The sequence below is a fragment of the Stegostoma tigrinum genome, chromosome 3 (genome assembly GCF_030684315.1).
Source record: "Stegostoma tigrinum isolate sSteTig4 chromosome 3, sSteTig4.hap1, whole genome shotgun sequence".
Classification (NCBI taxonomy): domain Eukaryota; kingdom Metazoa; phylum Chordata; class Chondrichthyes; order Orectolobiformes; family Stegostomatidae; genus Stegostoma; species Stegostoma tigrinum.
In genome coordinates, this window is record NC_081356.1 from 55837489 (window position 1) to 55857807 (window position 20319).

General features: G+C 38.7%; 1 protein-coding gene across 6 annotated transcripts in view; it reads left to right on the forward strand.

Moving 5' to 3' along the window:
- Positions 1 to 20319, forward strand: part of LOC125451001 (dual specificity protein phosphatase CDC14C-like) — a 109737-nt gene that overhangs the window by 61382 nt on the left and 28036 nt on the right. For 5 of the 6 annotated variants that reach the window (XM_048527599.2, XM_048527597.2, XM_048527600.2 and 2 more), the window contains exons 6-12: positions 1523 to 1589; positions 2041 to 2103; positions 2229 to 2316; positions 3947 to 4177; positions 4714 to 4852; positions 7974 to 8139; positions 12722 to 12834. In XM_048527599.2, the coding sequence (XP_048383556.2) occupies positions 1523 to 1589; positions 2041 to 2103; positions 2229 to 2316; positions 3947 to 4177; positions 4714 to 4852; positions 7974 to 8139; positions 12722 to 12834 (867 nt within the window). Of the gene's footprint in view, positions 1 to 1522; positions 1590 to 2040; positions 2104 to 2228; positions 2317 to 3946; positions 4178 to 4713; positions 4853 to 7973; positions 8140 to 12721; positions 12835 to 19698; positions 19840 to 20319 lie in introns of all 6 variants that reach the window. The other variant, XR_007247193.2, reaches the window with a different exon arrangement.

A 20319-nucleotide genomic window follows, 5' to 3' on the forward strand; every position in this document is an offset into this window, starting at 1 on the left:
GAAGCTCATGCTCAAGAGGTCAATCAATATAGTCTAGTGTGGGTAAGTATGTGTTTCTCTAAACACAGTTGTAGTGAATCATCAAGTACAGAAGAGGTCCTTGAGCCCATTTTGAGTCTGTACTGCCAAAACCATGCTAAACCTACAGTACTGTGACACTGCAGCATTTGACCCATAACCTCGATGGTTTTGACATCTCATGTGCTGACCCAAGTCTGTCTGTCTTGTAAGGTTACCCGAGTCTGCCACCTTCCCAGGCAATGCATTCCAGGCCCACCACCCTTTGGGTTGGGAATAAAAAGTATTTTTCCTCTGCTCCACCATAAACCACCACCTTTTCAGGTGATGTTTATATATTATAAGTGGGGGTTGGAGTACAGGATGTTAGTATGTGGAAAGATTGCAACGTGAGATTTTTGTCACATTTGTACAGTGCTTTGGCAGCACCACACCTGGAATACTGTGCCGATTTATTTGTCTTTTTGGACCCTGGTTAACAAAGCACAGACCTGGTTTCTGTACTTAACATAAATTACTATTCATTACAAATAGATACTAAATAGACTCTAACTACAGATGACGAAGCATGAATTGTTGACATAGAATTCTATAGGTTAAAAAAATAAACTCAATTATAAAACCCCATGTGTGCACGTACATATGCATGTACACAAAGTTGCTGTTATGGGCAGAGCAAGTCAGTTCAATAGTTGACTGTAGGGTTTGCTGGGGTGAACCTTTTGAATTATTAGGACCTGCTGTTCCTTAATCTCCAATCTCCACGCACTTTTCACTCTCAGAAGGCTCAATTTACAACTGATTGCGACTGATTCTCAATTTTCAATGTCTCTGATTTATTGGCTAAATGCAGCAGTTTACGGCAACTGGTCGGGGAAGGTAAAATGGCTTTTTTCTGGTTTTAGGTACTATTTACTGCAAAGACAAGAGCACCACCTTCCTTCTGGAGGTCTAGAGGCTTCTGACCACAGCGTTCTTACCCACAGGCTGCACAGCTAGCCGGGAGGCAACTGCAAAGTTGTTAGCAGGCAGATGGCCTTTGTCATTGGCCACCATTCCACAGACTGATTAGCTACTTGTTGCCAACCACATCTCCCTACATAAACACCCATTGGCTCCTGCTTGTCTACAGTAACTTGCCTCTTTAGGTTACATAAGTAACTGTTTAAACAGCACTTACAATACAGACTGGTAGCTTGTTTTTTAAGAGGTTCAGCAATCCCCCCAGTCTTTGGATTTTTAAGCAGTCCTTTTCCCATTTTTGTTCGTCAATCAAGAATTCCAAAGAAAAGCACGTGGTCTTTACAATGTTTCAAGCATTTTAGACAGGGAATTGAGGGATATGAGGAGGATTTGAAAAGTGGAGTTGAGGCCAAGAATGAGCCATTATCACATTGAATGACCGTGAAGGTCCAAATGCCAGTGATCTATTACTACTTTTACATCGTCTGTCTTATGTATTTGGGTTTTGTGTTTGACAAATATCAAACTTTTCTTATTGCAGGGATGCTTCATTTGGCACATGTACATATAACTTAACAGTTCTGGACTGTTTACATGCAGTTAGTAAGGTAACGTGAAAAATACAGTAGCATTTCTTTGTGTTGTATTATCAGTGATTTGCTAAATGTGGCTTAATAGTGCAGTTGTTAGTATCAGTTTGTACGCTTGTATGATGGCAAATTTTGCACACGATTCATCCTTGCACACGATTCATCCTTGCACACAAACCTTTTCCTGCCCTTCTCTTCCTCCATTTTCAGTGTTTAAGAGACGTTTGAATGATTCCAAAGATTTGCCTCTACTAGTCTACCCAGAAGTCTATTTCTTGTGTTAGCTGCTCTGTATGAAGTACTTTCTGCCATCATCAGTCCTGAACTTCCGTTTTGTCCATTTATGCATGTATCTCTTTTTAACTCATAGTAATGATTTTACTTGATGTTTCAGATTAACCTTCTCCATTGACTGCTTTCTTTATGTTTTTGTCAACTGATAAACATAATTCTTAACATTTTTTTGTAGGCTCTGCAGTATAACTTCTTCAATTTTAATACATTTGATGTGGATGAATATGAACATTATGAGGTTAGTGTTTTTTTTTTGATTAACGAGAAGATTGCATTTTCAAAACTAATTTTCTGAGGGCGTTGATGGTCTTCAAGATTAAGAGGCTATTAATCATAAACAATTGCTTTTATTTTTGTTTGCAGAGGGCAGAGAATGGAGATTTTAACTGGATAATCCCCAGCAAGTTTTTAGCCTTTAGCGGGCCACATCCAAAGAGCAAAATAGAAAATGGTAGGTAGTGAATTGTTAGGTTTGTACTTGATCATGTGAATGAGTTTAATATTGTACATTTGATTCTTGGTTATCTGCCTTTAAAGTCAGGGTGGAATTCCTTTTTTTTTCCTCCTTCTCCCCAAATTCTAATAGGTAATAAAAGTCGTCAAGTTATATTGATGCCTGTAGTTCTGGACAAAAATTCGAAAAAACTGCAGATGCTGGAAATTGCTGGGGAAAATAACTCAGCAGGTCAAGCAGCATCTGTGGAAAAGAACATAAATTGGGATTCCATTTGGAAAACAAATGCATGAAACAGACAGACGTACAAGAAATGTGTGGAGAATAATCAGTTAAGATTTTGGGCCCAGTAACTCCTCTTCAGAATCTTATTTCCCAGTTTTTCCGTTGAATCATTTCTGTCACCTGATCTTGTAGTCATTTTGCTTACCAGCACGTACCTCAGCTGCTGTATTCATTCCAATCACCTTGTGCCTTTCCTTTTAATTTTAACTTTTCAGAAGACAGCAATTCCATTTTAATCAATTCGCACACAACTTAATATTCACAATGACTAATAAATTAGCTAGGTTTTCCCTGTCCTGAACACTATTCAATGATTTCTATGGGTAACAGAGTGGATAGAGCATTGGTGAAGTAGCAGCAAACAGACTACACACAAATGGCTCCATTTTCAGGTTGGCAAGATATCACGGGAATCAGTACTGTAGGCAGTTCTGGTCTCCATTTTTTAAAAAGGACTTTTTTGTGCATTAAATAATGTTCAATTTGTATTATAAGCAGATAGTTTGGATTATTTGATATTTTCTTTTTTTCGCAATAAATTTCTGCTTAATTGTTAAATCAATGTCTGCAGCATTGTGCACTTATGTTTCAGCGAGAGATCACTTCAATTAAAATAAAGAGATGATGTTTCAAGCCATTTCCTGTCTGGATTCTGACTTACCTGATAATGTCAGCTGGGATCATTATTTTTCACTGTCTATTATAAAATACCATTTATATAAAACCTTTAAAATTGAACAGATTTAGATTTTGAATTGCTTCAATCATTTTTGATCTTGCCTTGATCTCTGTGTCTTGAAGAAAACTTGTTGAAGTTGGTGCATCAGCACTCTTTAGCACTCGGTGCTCATTCATGGTGTGCTTGATTGGAAAACACATGATTCTGCAAAGCTGGAGATGAATAATGACTGGTTGGAATGAGAAATCTCTGAATATTAGCCTTTAATATCCATTGCGTTTTGTCTGTCTAACCAGTTTTAATTATGTTAAGATTGCATAACCTATTTTTGCTTTTAAGAATAGTAAACCATTAATGCTAGCTATGGTTTTCTGTGGTGTCAATGTATATTACTCTCTGTATGCATGTGTGTATAATATTTTATTATTTGTTTTCCAAAATGAAATTCTAAGCATTACTGTTTATAAATGGAAAGAAACAAGTTAGTAATGATGGCAACACACTAATTCAGACAGTATGTGGAAAGAGTAATGTGATGTTGATGTTCCAGGATTCAAATCAAAATTTGCTGAAAACAGCAGGTTTAAGTTTTTGTTTGAGTGTAAAACTGCTAAATGTTGGAAATGAATTCAAGCATATAATCTTCTTTCTCTTTTGGATTAGGTTATCCTCTGCATGCACCCGAGGCCTATTTTCAGTACTTCCGAAAGCACAACATCACCACTATTATCCGTTTAAACAAGAAAATGTATGATGCCAAGCGATTCACAGATGCTCGTTTTGAACATTATGATCTCTTCTTTGTGGATGGAAGTACACCTAGTGATACAATAGTCAAGAAGTTCTTGAATATCTGTGAAAATGCAAAGGGTGTCGTTGCTGTGCACTGTAAAGGTATTTTTGCTCGTTTTCATTTGCGGTAATGACATTAACAATGTCTTTGTCATCTGAGCGATGGAGCTATAAAAGAAAATTTGAGCGTGTTGTATCTGTTTCAAAAAAATAAATTGCAAAACACAAAGTTTTGACGTGTCAGTATCTGAAGTAATTGGGCCAGCCTAAGCCTGTCTTTGTCGTCTAGAAATTTATGGCGATTAATCATGTTTTTCTTTTGTAACTTCTGGACAAACAGATTTGTATTCTCTTGGAGATTCATTGCTTGGAATTTTAAACCAGAACTAAGTAGCAGGTTGCCATCTTTAAGTTCAATATACTAGATTACAGCTAGGTTGGGAGGGGGTAGGTGGACAAAAGCATAAACTTGATCCTGTTTTTTTAATGAAGACACTTTAATTTCATTTGAGAAACAAATAGCATGCAAAATTCAACAATGCATTTCCTTTAATAGCTCTGTATGCTTCAATTAAAAGCTTTCTGATATGAGGGGAATGATTTGTTTGTTTGTTTGTTTGTTTGTTTTAATATTCTAGCTGGCTTAGGCCGAACTGGTACTCTTATAGCATGTTATATCATGAAACACTACAAACTAACAGCTGCAGAAGCCATTGCTTGGATTAGAATTTGTAGACCAGGATCGGTTATAGGACCTCAACAGCACTTTTTAGAAGAGTAAGTACCTTCCTGTTCTTAATTATTATGGAGGGACTTTAAGCACAGTTTAGTGAAAGTATTTGCTGATACCTGATATGATTAGAACAATATCCTACCTTATGACAGGAAAAATAAACTGGTGCACAATCTTTGATAACTTTTCATAAGTAACTTGTTGGAGTTCTAAGAGAAACTGGAATACAAAGTACACAAGCCAAGATGGTGTATTTTTGAGCAAGGTAAGTAGAGGAAGGGTAAATTGAAGAGAAGTTCGTAAGTCGCTAAGTCTATTCTTACAAACTGTGAGATACCTTCTGACAGTGGCAGAGATTTGAGAGCATATCCAGCACGGGATGTCCAAAGAGTTGTGTAAAATATAGCTTTAGACTAAATTGTGTAGAGTTCGAAGATCTCTGATGCATAATCTTTGTGCAATATTGAAATACTACAGTTGACCTCAATTACTCAAAGAATGAAGAGAAAACCAATCACTCTGATTCTTAGTCATAATGGGTGATACCAACATTGCAGGAAATACAAATATGAGGATGGATGTGAAACAAGATTGGAATTAGCATTGGTGGTGCCCCCCCCACCTCCCCACCTTGATTCACAACCCTGTTGATGCTAGCTTTCTAAATTCACGTGTTAAAATCTGAGCTTGGGTAAATCCCCTATGGTGTTTCCTCCAATCCGGGTTCACTACCATCAAAAACAAGAAGAACATTGAAAAAGGCAGACATGCAGAAGTTAGGGAAACACTGTTTGTTCTCTTAAGTTCATTTGAGGCAAGTTAATACTATAAGAGCATAAATGTTTGTAATCTTGAAACTTTTTGTACTCATTGTGTTTGCTACATCAAGCAGACTTTTTTGATAGAGGAGTGTAGATTGATTGAAAGTTCTTAAAGTTTATATCAAGCAAGTAGAATTATTTTATTCAGCATTTAATTTTCTATAACCTTAATATTTTACTTGAAGCCCTAAGTAGTAACTGAATATCACCGATTTTTTTTTTTTCCAGGCGGTAGGAAGAGAAGTTGTCATAGGCTGCTCTCCTTAAAAGAGAGCAATGACCAGTGGTCACTTTTATCTGAGGGATATGTGAGGGCTGAGGTGGAGGTGAAGGGGCTTTTGTGGTAATGTCAGCTCGTATAGAAATGAACCCATTCTGGCATCCCACTGCATTGCAAGCCAGCTGCAGTCAATGACATACAATGTTTTGACTAGCTGTGATCACATATTTATTTTAAAATTTATTCCCTACATTCCCCCAGCATCCTACCTATTTCAACAAGACAAAAAAACCTAAAGAAAATATGACAAGTGCAGCAAATGTTTGTGTTAAGTAAGAATATGTTGCATCAGATAGAAAACTTAAAAATGGGGAGCAGGAAAAATGCTTGGGAGAAAATGAGACTAGATTCAATTGCTGATATAGATGTTCGGTTTTGTAGTTCAGTAAAGAAGTAATTACCTTAAATGGTTGATCAGCATTACACAGTTTATGACTGCGCAAAAACTTTATTTCTAAATTGGAAAAGGTGGTGTGATCAAGGCAGTCTAACATCTGTTTGGACCTGCAAGCAAGAGAGACACAGCAAGTCAGAAATTAAGTTGAATTAGTTAATGCAAAATATTGGCATTAAAAGCTAATGCAAATTAATTCACAACACAGTAAACAAAGGTGTGGTCAGGTCCTGAGTCACTGAACAGAGAGGTTATAGGTTAACTTTTGGCCACAGAAAAATGACAAATGTGCTGAACAGTCCCATATGGAAACAAAGATGAGTGCTTCTTCACATTGGAACATAGAACCTAGAACAAGGAACAGTACAGTACAGGCCCTTTCACCCATGATGTTGTGCTGAACTTTTACCCTAATCCTAAGGTCTATCTAACCTCCACCGCTCCATTATACTATCATCCATATGCCTATCTAATAGCAACTTAAATTCCCCTAGTGAGGCCGACTCCACTACCCTCTATGGCAATGCATTCCATGCCCCTACCACTCTCTCTGAGTAAAGAACCTGCCTCTGATATCTCCCCTATATCTACCTCCACTCACTTTAAAACTATGCCCCCTCATAATAGCTGCCATTTTCTTGGAAAATGTTTCTGGCTGTCCACTGTATCTATATACCGCTGATCATTTTGTTCACCTCTATCAAGCCACCTCTCATCCTTCATTGTTCGTTCTAAAGCGAAAAGCCCTAGCGCTCTCAACCTTTCCTCATAAGACCTTCCTTTCATTCCATGCAACATCCTGGTAAATCTCCTCTGCACGTTTTCCAAAGCCTCAACATCTTTCCTGTAATGAAGTGACCAGAACTGGACACAATACTCCAGATGCGGCCGAACCAGGCTTTTGTATAGCTGGAGCATAACTTCGTGACTGTTGAACTCAATCCCTCTATTAATGAAGGCTAACACACCATATGCCGCCTTACAGCTGTATCCACCTGGGTAGCAGAAATATTATGTACACCTCTATATTTTTCTTCTGAAATGCATAACCTCACTTTCTCTCACTCTTCCATCTGCCACTTCTTCACCCACACTCATAGCCTGACAAAGTCCCTCTGCATCCTCTCCACTTCCTCAGCACCACCTGTTGTGACCTCTGCAAATTCAGCAACAATGTCCTCAGTTCCCTCATCCAGATCGTTAATGAGGCTGAGACAAGAACCTCTGAGGATGGTTAACCTTTGAGTTCTCTTCCTCAGAGACAGGTGGAGCTTGAATCGATGAACCTATTCCAAGTTAGGGAGATTTCCCATCAACATGGGAGTCAAGGTTTTTGGGAAGCAGGGGAAGGAAAATGGAGTTGAGACCATTATCATATCGGCCATGATTTTATCAGAGGCCAACTCCTGCTCCTAATTCTTGCACTGCTGTGAACGGACTCCCTAGTTTCACGTCCCCATTGGAACAAATGGTTCTTCGCTTAGCACTCAGTGGCAATCTCCATGGGAAACAGAAATAGTGAGATGTTAGCAATGCACTGTCTTTGGTGATGTCGTCAGGGTTTCCATTTCCTCATGTGTTACCCACACATTGCCCATGTTCATTCAAGAGTTGGTTGTTCCTACATACTTCCTGTTCTTTTGACCTTGTCTTAATATTATGTTTGGCAGGAAACAAGCAAGTCTATGGGCCGAAGGTGACCTTTACCGTGCAAAATTAAAAGATCAGCAGAATGGAAAGGACAAGGTCGGAGTTACCCGGATCCTTTCTGGGGTTGATGATATTTCTATTAATGATAATCAAAACATGACAATTGATCAACAAGAATGTTATATGGTAAGTGAAATTTTGGCATTTTCTGTTGCCACTATTGGATAACATTAATCAAATTTTACAGCTTTAGTGCATTTCATAGAAATGTTTATTAAACACTAATACTGTACAACCATTTAGCTTAGAAAGCATATTTAAGAAATCAACAATATTATTTAACAACTTTTTCCTAACTGAGGAACAAGAGAAAGGCACCCACAACTCCAGCGTGAGCAGCACCAGCAACCTTCTCGGACACATGCTGCCTGACAGGGTGCAGAAATTGGACACAGATGCAACTTGAAAGGGAGAAAAATCCACATGATGAGACCTACAAACGGAGGTCTTGACAAATGTGTATACCAGGGCATGATGAAGCTCAGGGCTTCACACTAGTCTGATATTGACATTTGTAGGCTCCAGCAGTGACCACCTTTCCATTGGACACTTGATAGCATTAGTTAAGGAGAATGTTACTGGAAGGCTAGCCTCACAGTTCCCCTCAATCGACTTGTTCTGTGCCCCTCCTTGGGGTTCTGAGCTTGGTTCTGTAGTGATAGAAACAAAGTTGTGGATGAGGGACATTGATGTGAGGAGGGGAAGAAAGGAAAACATTAATGGAGAATGTTGGACTCGAGGGGGTGCAGATGAAACAGAGTGCCAGTGTTAGAAGTTGAGATGGATATGGAGATTGTCTTTACTAATTCGTGGGATTTGGGTTTAGTTAGCTAGACCAGCATTTATTATGCATCCCTAATTGCATTTGAGAAAGGTAAAGGTGAATCACCACCTCGAACAACGTAGGCCGTTTGGTGTAGTTGCACCTGCAACAGGGAGAGTGTTCCAGGATTTTGACCCAGCAATATTGCAGGAAAGATGATATTTTCAAGGCTGGAGAGTGAGTGACTTGAAGGGAACTTGCAGCTGATGGTATTTCCATGTATCTGCTGCTCCTGTCCTTCAAGATGGTAGTGGCCATGAGTTTGGAAAGTGCTATCTAAGGAAATTTTGGAGAACAAGGAACAAGTGAGTTGTGTTGGTCTGAGTTGTATTGTGCAGGAAAGTGATGAGAAATCAAGGTGAGGAGGATGGCTTTGGCAAATGAAATGCCACTCAGCTTTTGCTACATTTCATGATTTTGGGGATCTGTCCAGGTTTGAGGAACCACACTGGTATTGCTCACTTGATCAATCACTTGCGTTAACATCAGCTTGGTTGACAGGCTAGCCTCTTCCTCCCAACCTTGTCAAATATTGCTTCACTCGATGCCATGGATTCTTGCAATAAGACTTCAGAAGGAAGGTTCTGAGAGTTTTCCCAAATGTTTACTCTGTTGCTGTGGTTGCTGAAACCATTGCAATTTACGTATGGTTCTGTCATTCTGATCTTGTTGCCGTTTCTCTTTTTGCCAAGTTTTAGGCATCACTCAGCCCAGCCTCTGATCGGGACACGCAGAAATGAGTTGACTGTGCTGTGACTAAATTCCAGAGCCACAGTAAACCCTGTTGACAGAACAAATGGGTTTCTGCACCATAGTCAGTCTCTCTATTGCAGATAGGTTCGTGAAGAGTAAAATATATCCCCCATTGGGAAACATTTGAAATAGAAAATACAATGTGTCTCCATTAGATACCAGGGAAATAGGAAATAAATTTTATGATGGTCTTTGGTCATCCTTTGAATGTCCATTTAGTACTGAACTGGAATTGGTAAAATCAAATGGTTTGAATATATTTCCAAAACACACACAACAGTTATATTCTGCCCATAATATAGAAAAATGTCCCAGGTTGTTTCAGAAGTACAGTTACAAAAAGATGAATGCTGAGCCAAAAGCCACTATTAGAAAGGGGAAGCCAAACATTTGATCATAGGTTAGAAACCAACCTACAACTGTAAATCGGAAACAAAAACAAAGTTGTTGGAAAAGCTCAGCACATCTGGCAGCATCTGTGAAGGAGAAAGCAGTTAATGTTTCAGGTCCGGTGACCCTTCCTCAGAACTTGATCATAGGTGTAGGTTCTAAGGAGAGGTTTAACAGGAGACTAGGGGTTTTTCATGCCAGAGTCTGAGTAATAGGGAGTTCTGGAGAGTAATGATGTGTTGCACAATTGGAGAAGGTTAGAGATGGGTAAAACCATTGGATGTTCATCAGGTGGAAAAAGCAGCACTCTGAAAGCTTGTGATTTCAAATAAACCTGTTGGACTATAACCTGGTGTCATGTGACTTCTGACTTTTGTCTATCCCTGTCCAGAACTGACAACTCCACGAAAACTGTTGGAGGAAGTGAATGAATTTGTATACCGGAATGAAAGTATTAAATTTGGGTTATAGGAGACAATGTGTGACCTAGCAAGGACTGAGTGATAGGTGAACAAGACAGGATACCACAGCAGAGTTTTGGATAAGCAGAGTTTTACAGGTGAAGGATTGGAAGCTGGTCAGGCTGACATTGGAATTGCCAAGTTTCTGTGATGAGCATGGCTGAGAATGTTGACACCACATGGACTGAAGTAGAGATGAAGACAGACAATATTGCTGATGTTTATTTAAGCAATCATTTGTGATGGAAAGATTAAAAGACCCTGAAGGTCAGTTTGAGATAAAGTAGATTGCTGGGGTTAGAACCTGGTCTTATTCAAAGCAAGTCTGTGAATGTTATGGTTAAATTACTTAGTTCTTTAGTGAGAATACATGTTGAACACAGTGTCTGGATTTGGTCACCTAGGGGGTATTGAAGCACATTTGTAACAAAGGTCTGAACTTGAGGAAAGCAAAACATTACTTGAATAATGGGCAAATGACTGAAAATAATCAAAATCAAACTTGGGGAAGATATGTGGAAGTCTTTGTACAATCAATAATCCTCACATGGATGGATTTTTTTATTCTTCAAAAGCAGCTAGTATACATACACTTTGTATGTCCAGAATGATACAGTGGTACTCGGTGATCTCTAGGGGTAACATATCAAAATGGATACAGCATTGATGAAGTAGCAGCAGACATCTAACACATCCATTTTTGATTTGCAGGATGTCGTAGGGATCATTATTTCAGGCAGTTTGGTCTCGTTATTTTTAAAAATAACTATAATTTTTCAGTGTGTTTAATAATATTTTAATACGTATTATAAGTAGATACTTTGGATTATTCGATTTCTGTCTTCACTTCTTTTGCTATCGATTGAACAATTAAGCAGAGATTTGTGTCTGCAGCATTGTGGGCTCATGTTTCAGCCAGAGACCATTTCTTCAATAAAGTGAAGTCGTAGGGAATAGTTTCCAGAAGCATTTATATGCAGTAGTCATGCACTTGAATCCTTCTAATGGATGAATCAACCTAGGTTGAATGGTTCTTTTCAACTCTAAATCTTTTTAGACCTCTGCTTTCTGGATTTTTTTTTCCTCTATTTAAATATTTTAAAAGATGCCAGTTTCTTTTTTGGCAGACGGTGAATGTAACTTCGTATAATGAAGCTTGCACTATATGCATGTACTTCAGGATTACTCAAAGCTGAAATTTAAGTCTTCATTTCAGATGAAAATTATCCATTTCGAGTCACTCTTGTTTTATTACCTGATTTAAGTGTTATGGTATTATTATTCAATATTGATGTATAATGCCACACTGCATAAATCTTTTAGTCACTTTGTAATTATTTCAGCATCACTGGCTAGATTTTACACTTCTTCAGTCCTCCACACAACCACCAGCACCGTCAGTGGACTGCCTGACACCTATCTGCTGCCTTTGGTGGAGTAGTCAGGCAGCCTGCCCACCCTTGGCCTTTTGAGACCTGTAAGGCCTCATTCCAATCTACACTGTTATTTTAGCCTTCAGCAGAGGGAGGCCCAAGCCATACTTCTTGGAAAGACAGCCCTTGCTGCGCAAAGCGGTGCCTAACAAAGGGAGAATGGGCATGTCTCATCTCACAGGTCCCTTGGCCCTATCAGTGGCTCCTCTGCTGTCTCCACATTGGCACAGACTCTCATCCACTAGTTCTCGTAGCACAGTATTTATATGGTTGGCCCAGTTCTATTTCTGGTAAATGTTAACCCCCAGAATGTCAGTAATGAGGTAAAAGCGCACAGTGCTGAAAATGCTCAGCAGGTGTGCAGCACCTGGAGTGACAATGCATTTCAACTAAATTTCCAATTATCTGAAATTTGAATCCTGCTACCCTCATCACAGATTTTGCCACACCTGATTTATTTCAAACATTTTCTTTGTTTAATTTCGATTTCCAGCATCTGCGTCTTTTGTTGTGGAGACATTGAAGACCTTTTAGGTAAGGGAGCTATGAAGACAAGCACTTCATGTTTTCAGTACCAGAAATAAAGCAGCTTTGGTTATAGCTAACTTCAAATGTCCCCGTTATCCAGTCTATAATTTAAACAGTGAATTTGAAGATGGCAAAACAATAGAAAGCAATTAGTTTACAGTATTTGTTCATTACATAAATAGGACAATATGAAACTTGCTTCTCTTGGTTGTGTTGTGATCTTTAGGTCTTTCATATGTGTAATTGGTGTGATGTTGATTTACTTTATTTTCCAAAATAATGTAAATTATTCTGATTTTTATTTATTATTTTCTTCACAGTACAATGATAGTGATGATCATTGCACTAATAAAAATGAACTTACCCAAGGGGATAAACTTCGGGTATTGAAGAGTAGAAGACCAGCTAGAGCTGTAACCGTTGGATCCATAAAGTGAGTATCTAGTGCTATTAAAAGTAGACTTTATAGTATCTGATGCCTGTAGCCAGAATTCTCCTCAAACTGAGGCTTTACTTTTGGATGAATGTTCATTTTTTTTAAAGTCAGATAAAAGAAGTTGTTCCTGCAAAATGAGATGCATTGCTATTTCACATACTTTGAGTCTACACAATGTAGTCCTAGATAAAGAATAATGCAGTTAGCTGGAAAGCAAGCATTTCTTTGCTGAACCCAGTAATGTGCCTTGATATCGCTATCAAAAATTCTCTTATATATTAATAGCTCCATATCCTACATCAGGCATCTGTGTAATCTTTCAAATAAGATTCAGGTTGACCAAGCATTTTTGTGCTGGGATCGCAAAGTTCAGACCTGTTGAAGAGTTGCACTTTGCCTAAAATTATTTCACGTGGCCCTTAAAAGAGGCAAAAGAGACATTTCCTGTCCTATCAGTCTGGGCAGACTGAATCATGTGGGATAATTGTATGTAATCGACTACAGTGTCAACTTTATGGGGCTTGTGATTATTGCCGTGAAATCTATTTGAACTTATGACTGCATTTTCCGTGAAGCCATCTGAACTAAATTTTGTGCCTTATTTGGAAGGACAAGCTTAATGTCTTTCGTGTCCTTTTTGAATAAAGCTGGATGCAGCTTAAGACCTTGTGAAAATAATCTTTCACGTAAAACCTATGTATCTAGGGATCGGGTCCTTGCTGTAGGTTATACCTCGAGGCTAGTGTAAGAATTAACCTAACTGGCTTGGAGATAAGTAATAAACAAACATATACTTCTATTATGATAGTAAAATATTGCATGAAACTGATACTTTGCTTGAGTCAAATCAATTAATAGTAGCAATACAAATATTCTTGTACATGGCTTGGTGTCTCGCCGTGAAACTAATTGCATTTATTGCATGTGCTATTGCAAAAACATGAAACTTAAATTTTCTGTCAGAATTGATGCAAAAGAATTCAGCATAGACATTCCTTTTAGTGTTTTGGAATCATGGTATTGTCTGTTCCTACCTCATGGTCCCTACCCCAACTACTCCTAAAAGGAATGCACATACTGGGATACAGAGAGCGTGAATCTGATGTTCTTTGAAGTTTCAGTGTGCTCAGGAGTTATATAAACTGTAAATGTTGACAGATCAATGAATGATAGGAGTTATCACACAATTCTACCTTTTGCCCGTAACACCCACAAATTATGCAGCCCATCAAGTGAGTCTCTCTTTCTCTTCTAGCCACCTAGTATTGTCACATCTTTCTGTTCACTCACCAGACACAAGTCAAACTTTTCTTCAAAATAAATGCTTGGCAGAATTTTGAGCTCTGCTTCAAAAGTGTCATTTTTTCTACATTCTGACTGTTCTCTATAGTTTATTTCTCCCCTGTATTTTTTATCTTAAATTTGTGACTTTTGGTTGTGGTCTAAGAAGCCGGTAGTTTTTACTGACATTTTTACTCATCATGGTACTACCAAAGGCATTAGCACAAACATGTTGAAGGTAAGACATGTTTGAACAATTTGCTTGAAATCTTAGAGCGAGTAACTAAGAGGTTTGGTGAGGGCAATGAAGTTGATGTACATATGGAATTTAAAAGGTGTTTTGTAAAGTACTGCAAACTAAAGGTCTTCTAGAAAAGATTTGAGACATCTTTAAAAGGTGCAGGAGCAGCATGGATATAAAATTGGAGTGAAAAAGAGCTGTAGCAAATGACTCTTATTCAGACCCTTCCTCAGGGTCCAGTATCTGAACCACTTTTTTTTAACACAATTTAATGGTGTGGACTTTTGTGTACCATGTACAGTTTTGAAGTTTGTACAGAAAACTGATTAGCAACGTAAACAATAAACCTTCCAGAGAACATGGACAAGCTGGCAGAATAGATTGACATCCATTGCAGGAAGGTGTGAGATGGTGCATTTTCATTGAAAGAATGACGAGAAATAAAAGTACAAGGTGGGAAGCTGTGGCACATGTAATGTCACTAAACTAGTAATCCAGAGTGCGTAATGTTCTGGGACTTGGATTCAAAACTCAACATGACAGGTGGTGAAATTTAAATTCCATAAAAATATTTAATTGCAAGAAAGTTGTCAAATGGCAAAACTGACGGTAATAAAGGCCCCTCTGGTTCACTGATATCCTGCAGGCAAGGACATATGATTACCTGATCTGGCCTACATTTGACTCCATATCTACACTGATATAGTTGATTCCTAACATTCTGTGACATAACCTTGCTAGGAATGGGCAGTTACAGTTGGGCAGTATATGCTGACCAGGCCAATTACACCCACATTCTACAAACAATTTTTAAAAAAAAGCTATTTTATTTTTATTGGGGTGCAAAAAGAGAGACACGAAGATATTTGTGTAAAAAACTTTGAAAGTGGCAGACAGGTTAATGGAGCAGAGTCATGGAGCCGTACAGCTTGGAAACAGACTCTTTGGTCCAACTCATCCGTGCTGACCATATATCCTGGATAAATCTAATCCCATATCCCTTTTTAAGCCCTGCTGAATCATATACTCATCCAGATGCTTTTGTAATGTTGTAATTCTACCAGTTTCCAGCACTGCCTCTGGTAGCTCATTCCATACACACACCATCCTCTGCATGAAAAGGTTGCCCCTTTGGCGCCTTTTAAATCCTTCCCCCTCACCTTAAACCTGTGCCTTCTACTAAAAAAGTGAAAGAAATGCGGATGCTGTAAATCGGGAAGAAAACCAGAAGTTGCTAGAAAAACTCAGCAGGTCTGGAAGCATCTGTGAAGAAGAAAACAAAAATCAGTTACCAAGGTCACCAACCCCAAACCGTTAACTGATTTTTGTTTTCTTCTTCACAGATGCTGCCAGACCTGCTGAGCTTTTCCAGCAACTTCTGTTTTTTTTGTGTGCCCTCTAGTTTTGGACTCCCCCACCTCCTCCTCCCCCCCCCCCCCTCCAAAAAACTTCAGGAAAAAGACCTGTCTATTTACCTATCCATGCCCCTCATGATTTTGTCAACCTGCCCCTGACACTCCAGAGAAAATAGCCCCAGCCTATTCAGCCTCTCAAATCCTCCGATCCTGGAAGCAACCTTACAAATCTTCTGAATACTTTCCAGTTTTGCAATATCCTTCCTGTAGCAGGAAGAGCAGAATTGCACACAGTACTCCAAAAATGGCTTAACCCTTGTCCTGTACAGCCGCAACATGACCTCCTAACTCCTATACTCAATGCACTGAACAATACAGGCAAGCGTGCCAAATGCTGCCTTCACCGTCTTATCTTTCTGCAATTCCACTTTACCATCCCTACTTTCTAAAACAGAGGAATAGAGTACAAAGAGTCCAGAACATTATATTGAACTTGTAGGAGATATTAATATAGTTCCAGATAGAATTTGTATCCAAACAGTGAAGACTTTGTAGGAGTTGAGGAGTTTTACTGGAATTGTTGCAGAGATGCAGCTCTACGGTTATGTGGGCAGATTGAAGCAACTATGTGGGTCTCAGCGGAAAAGGCTAAAGGAGATTTGATAGGAATATTTAAAATTGCAAGGGTTTGGGAAGGAATGGGACACACTGGGTTGATCTGGAACAAGCCTGATGAATTAAGTAGCCTCCTTCTGTGCTGTACTATTGTAACCCAGTGTAAACTTGATTATCTCAAATGGGGTTGAGGAAGCACTTGATTTCTCAAGGTTCTCTTCATTAAGTCTAGATTTATTAGACTACCCAAAATGAGGCATATACTGTAGTGTAATGAAGGTCTCAAACTGAAAAATGATCTGTTTAGGCGGTATACACAACAAGCCAGTTGATAGTCCATCATTTCGTTATAATGCTTATTTTATAGTTGTCCTCTTAACTGTGTTCTGAAATGACCTAGCAGCTTAAGGGTGGTTAGAAATTGGTAATAAATGTTGGCCTTGCAAGGGATGTCCATATCTCATTAAATAGTACAGACAATATAATGCCATCCAAGTATCATCACCCTAAGATAATCTGTCTCAACTATGAGCATAGTTAAAGTGTCACATTCTAATTGAGTTGGAAGTGTAAGCCTTTTAGTTGGTCTATTGGATGTCTATGGAAATATATCCACAATGAACAATTTTGTCTGCACTAAGAAACGGAGTCAATTTTTTTACCACTGGATGGATCACATCAGTATCAATAATGCTGATCTATGCATGCGTGTAATCATTTGCATTATTACCATTGACACCTTTTATGGCCTGTTTGCGATTTAGTTCAGTGCCAATTAGACTGGAAATGCAGACGTCTTTGTGGTGTGGAGACGTATGTCACACAGGAAGATTGTAAACATGGCTGAAGTAATTTGACATTTAAATCTTATTTGATTAGAAGGGAGCTTTCCCTCCTTGTTTTTTATTGAACAGTGTGTGCGATATGGCGATTGACTGGGGTGGAAAACATCAGAAGCTTCTAATTTCAAATTAACCTGTTGGATTATAACCCAGTGTTGTGTGATGCCTGGTTTGTGTCACGGAACACATTTTCATGCTAGTGTATTCAGATGATTTACAAAAGCAAGCATATCTTGCAGTTCCAGTTCTGAAACATTACATTATCTGAAAGTTTAACGAGATCTTGAAGGTAACAACACTCTAATCAGAATCTGATTTCAGAATTTTTATGTATGAAAGCATCGACTTGGCTACTGGGTTCAGTTACCTGATAAAACAGAATTTGTTTTCATCCAGCTCATAAGTCAACCCTTATACTTGTGTTCTGCTGCAGAATGAAAACTGGAAAGTTCATGATTTATTCGTTAAAGGGTTGTGTGAGTGAGTTGTTTATGCAGGTACAGGGAAATGTTGACTTTGCTTGATTAATGTCTCTTCGATTTATAGAAAGTTATTTTTGTGATATTTTGTAAATGCCTCCAGGTTTGCTTGCACAGTTAAGTGGTTAAAAAAAGTCTTCTGTTATTGGTGTTTTAATTGGCTGCTTGATTGATTTTGGTTTAGGAACATAACTTTTTTAAAAATTAAAACTAATGAGGCTTCTTATAAACAGTTTCACAAATAACATTGTTACTAAAAGTATCACTGGTCACTGCGTAGCATATCCTGGGTGAATGGGCAAGGAAGGACCATGAATTGGCATGAAGGAAATGAGGGGCCGTGGGATTGGGTGGGCGGCTTCAGTTGGCAAGAGGCACGGAGGTGGTATGGAGATTGGGTTCGCCAGGGATTGATGACATATGAGGGCTTGAGGGTTGGAGGGCATAAAATGTAAGTAAATAATTAGAGCAGTGATGGGTCTTTTAATCAACAAGGTTTGACACTCAGCTGCTCCTGTGGCTGCCTCCCATCTTGTTCAGAAACAGCAGACACCTAATTCCTTTCTGCCTCACCGGAGTGAAAATATCATGTAAAAGGGCAGGTAATACCAAGTGGGGTCTGCTGAAGCAGGAAATTTCATGATTCACGCTTCTGCCTCTAGCAAAGTCCAGCTCATCTATTCTAGAAGGGGAATATTCCCCATGGCTTTGTGATTACCTATTTTTAGTACAGAATATTCAGAAGAATTGAATAAGTGAAATGTGATTCTTGTGGTCTGTTACTTGACTGATCAGGGTTCGGATTCTGTATAAAGTATTCATAAGGCTGTCGGCATCCTGAGTGGATAAAAGCAGTTTGATATCTATAATTCCTCTTGATATTTTCTGTCTACTCACTGAGCCTTAAACCTCCAACCACTGGCTCCAAGTGGAATAAGAATTCCAGATGTAAATCATTTATTTTGTTGGCATGTAAAACAGGATCTATGAAGAATATTTGTAAGTGGAAGTGTTAATTTCTGATAGTGCTAGGGCCACAGCTTGTGCTATTGGAAAGTGACCGGTTCAAATATCCATGAAGTCAATGAGAATCCATGATATTGCTACTGGGGTAGAGTTTAGAGAGCACTGGATTCCATCCTAGCACATGGAAAACATCTATAAAGCCTGGAGATGGTGGAAAAGGTATTTACTCAAATATATAAGACCTGAGGGGTTATAACTACTGGGAAAGGTTGATGAACAGGTTGGAAGTGATTTTTTTTTTTGGTGGTGGCCAGTAGGGTCACTAGTGTAGTTGCAGAGAAAATACTTCACATTGTGTGAAATTCAAAATAAAGGATGATTAATATAAGACAGTCACAAGATGACAGGAGCATCCTGCTTTACCTGAAGTGGTTAGACACTGGAATTTTTTTGCAAAATGGAGGAGTTAAGAAGTAGTAAAGCTCCATTAAAGAGAAAGGTGCTAATCTCGGATAGTAATGGAAGGACAAGCCGATAGGTTTAGATGAATGAAGGTGACTAGGGGCTTATGTGCAGCATGCAACACTGGCATAGATCTGATGGGTCAATAAATAGATTTCGGGCTTACTGATGCTACCTTTCAAGCTCATCTTAGCTCTTGAGATTGATTTCTCAAACTTAAGCGAATAACCCAGACTGTCATTATGGACATAGCAAATTGGGAGAACCACCAATGCCACAAACAGTACGTGATTCTTGAAAAATTAAGTTAATATTGTGAAAAGGCCCTTTTGACTATCAAAGTTCAATTCTGATTACTCTGTGGGCTGGATAGAGAAGGTTACAAGCTCCTAATTTTTCCATTAGGTTGAAGTTATCAAAGGCTAAATAATGCTTTCTAAATGATCAAATAATCTGTATGCTGTCTTACAGAAATGAGTAACTGCATCTTGCAGGGCACCTGGCTTGCACTTTTGTTTCAAAATTGCAGCTTTATAGCAGTTACTTTGCCAATGTCATTTTAGCTTAAATCTTACTGCACTCGCATTTGCATTTTTTGTTCATCTTTTCTCCCCTTCTAGATGGCTCCTAGCTATGCTGGTATCTACACTGTGTAGCATTGTTATCTGGTGGATGGTTTGTGCCTACCCTTCTCCCATCCTGCTAATCTGTCTAGATGGGTTAGGAAACTAGTAACCTTCAGGATCCAGGCAGGTAGCACTGTAAGTGTGCCACTTCCATTTCTTTTAAAAGACTAATCAATGCGGTCACTGTGTGTCGCATTTACCAATCTCTTCCATTGCATGCTTAATAACTTTCACTATTCTCTGTTTCTTGAACTCCAGTGGAGATGTATTTTATTTGATTCATTCATTAATGTTTCTAAAGATTAAGTCATTGATACTTCTGGTGCTGGTTTCACAAAAATAAAAGCCTTTACTGTGTCTTCGAAGGTATATGTAAATTTCCCATAAAAACCAGAAAAACTGTGGATGCTGTAGATCAGGAACAAAACACGGAAGTTGCTGGAAAAGCTCAGCAGGTCTGGTAGCATCTGTGACGAAAAATTGGTTAACCCTTCCTCAGTACCGGAGTATCCAGTAACTTCTGTTTTGTTGTAAATTTCCCATGTAGTCCATAAATGTTCATTTAAGATAGGTTTTTAGCCTAATTTTGTCTTTTATTGTGCATTTATCCCGTGG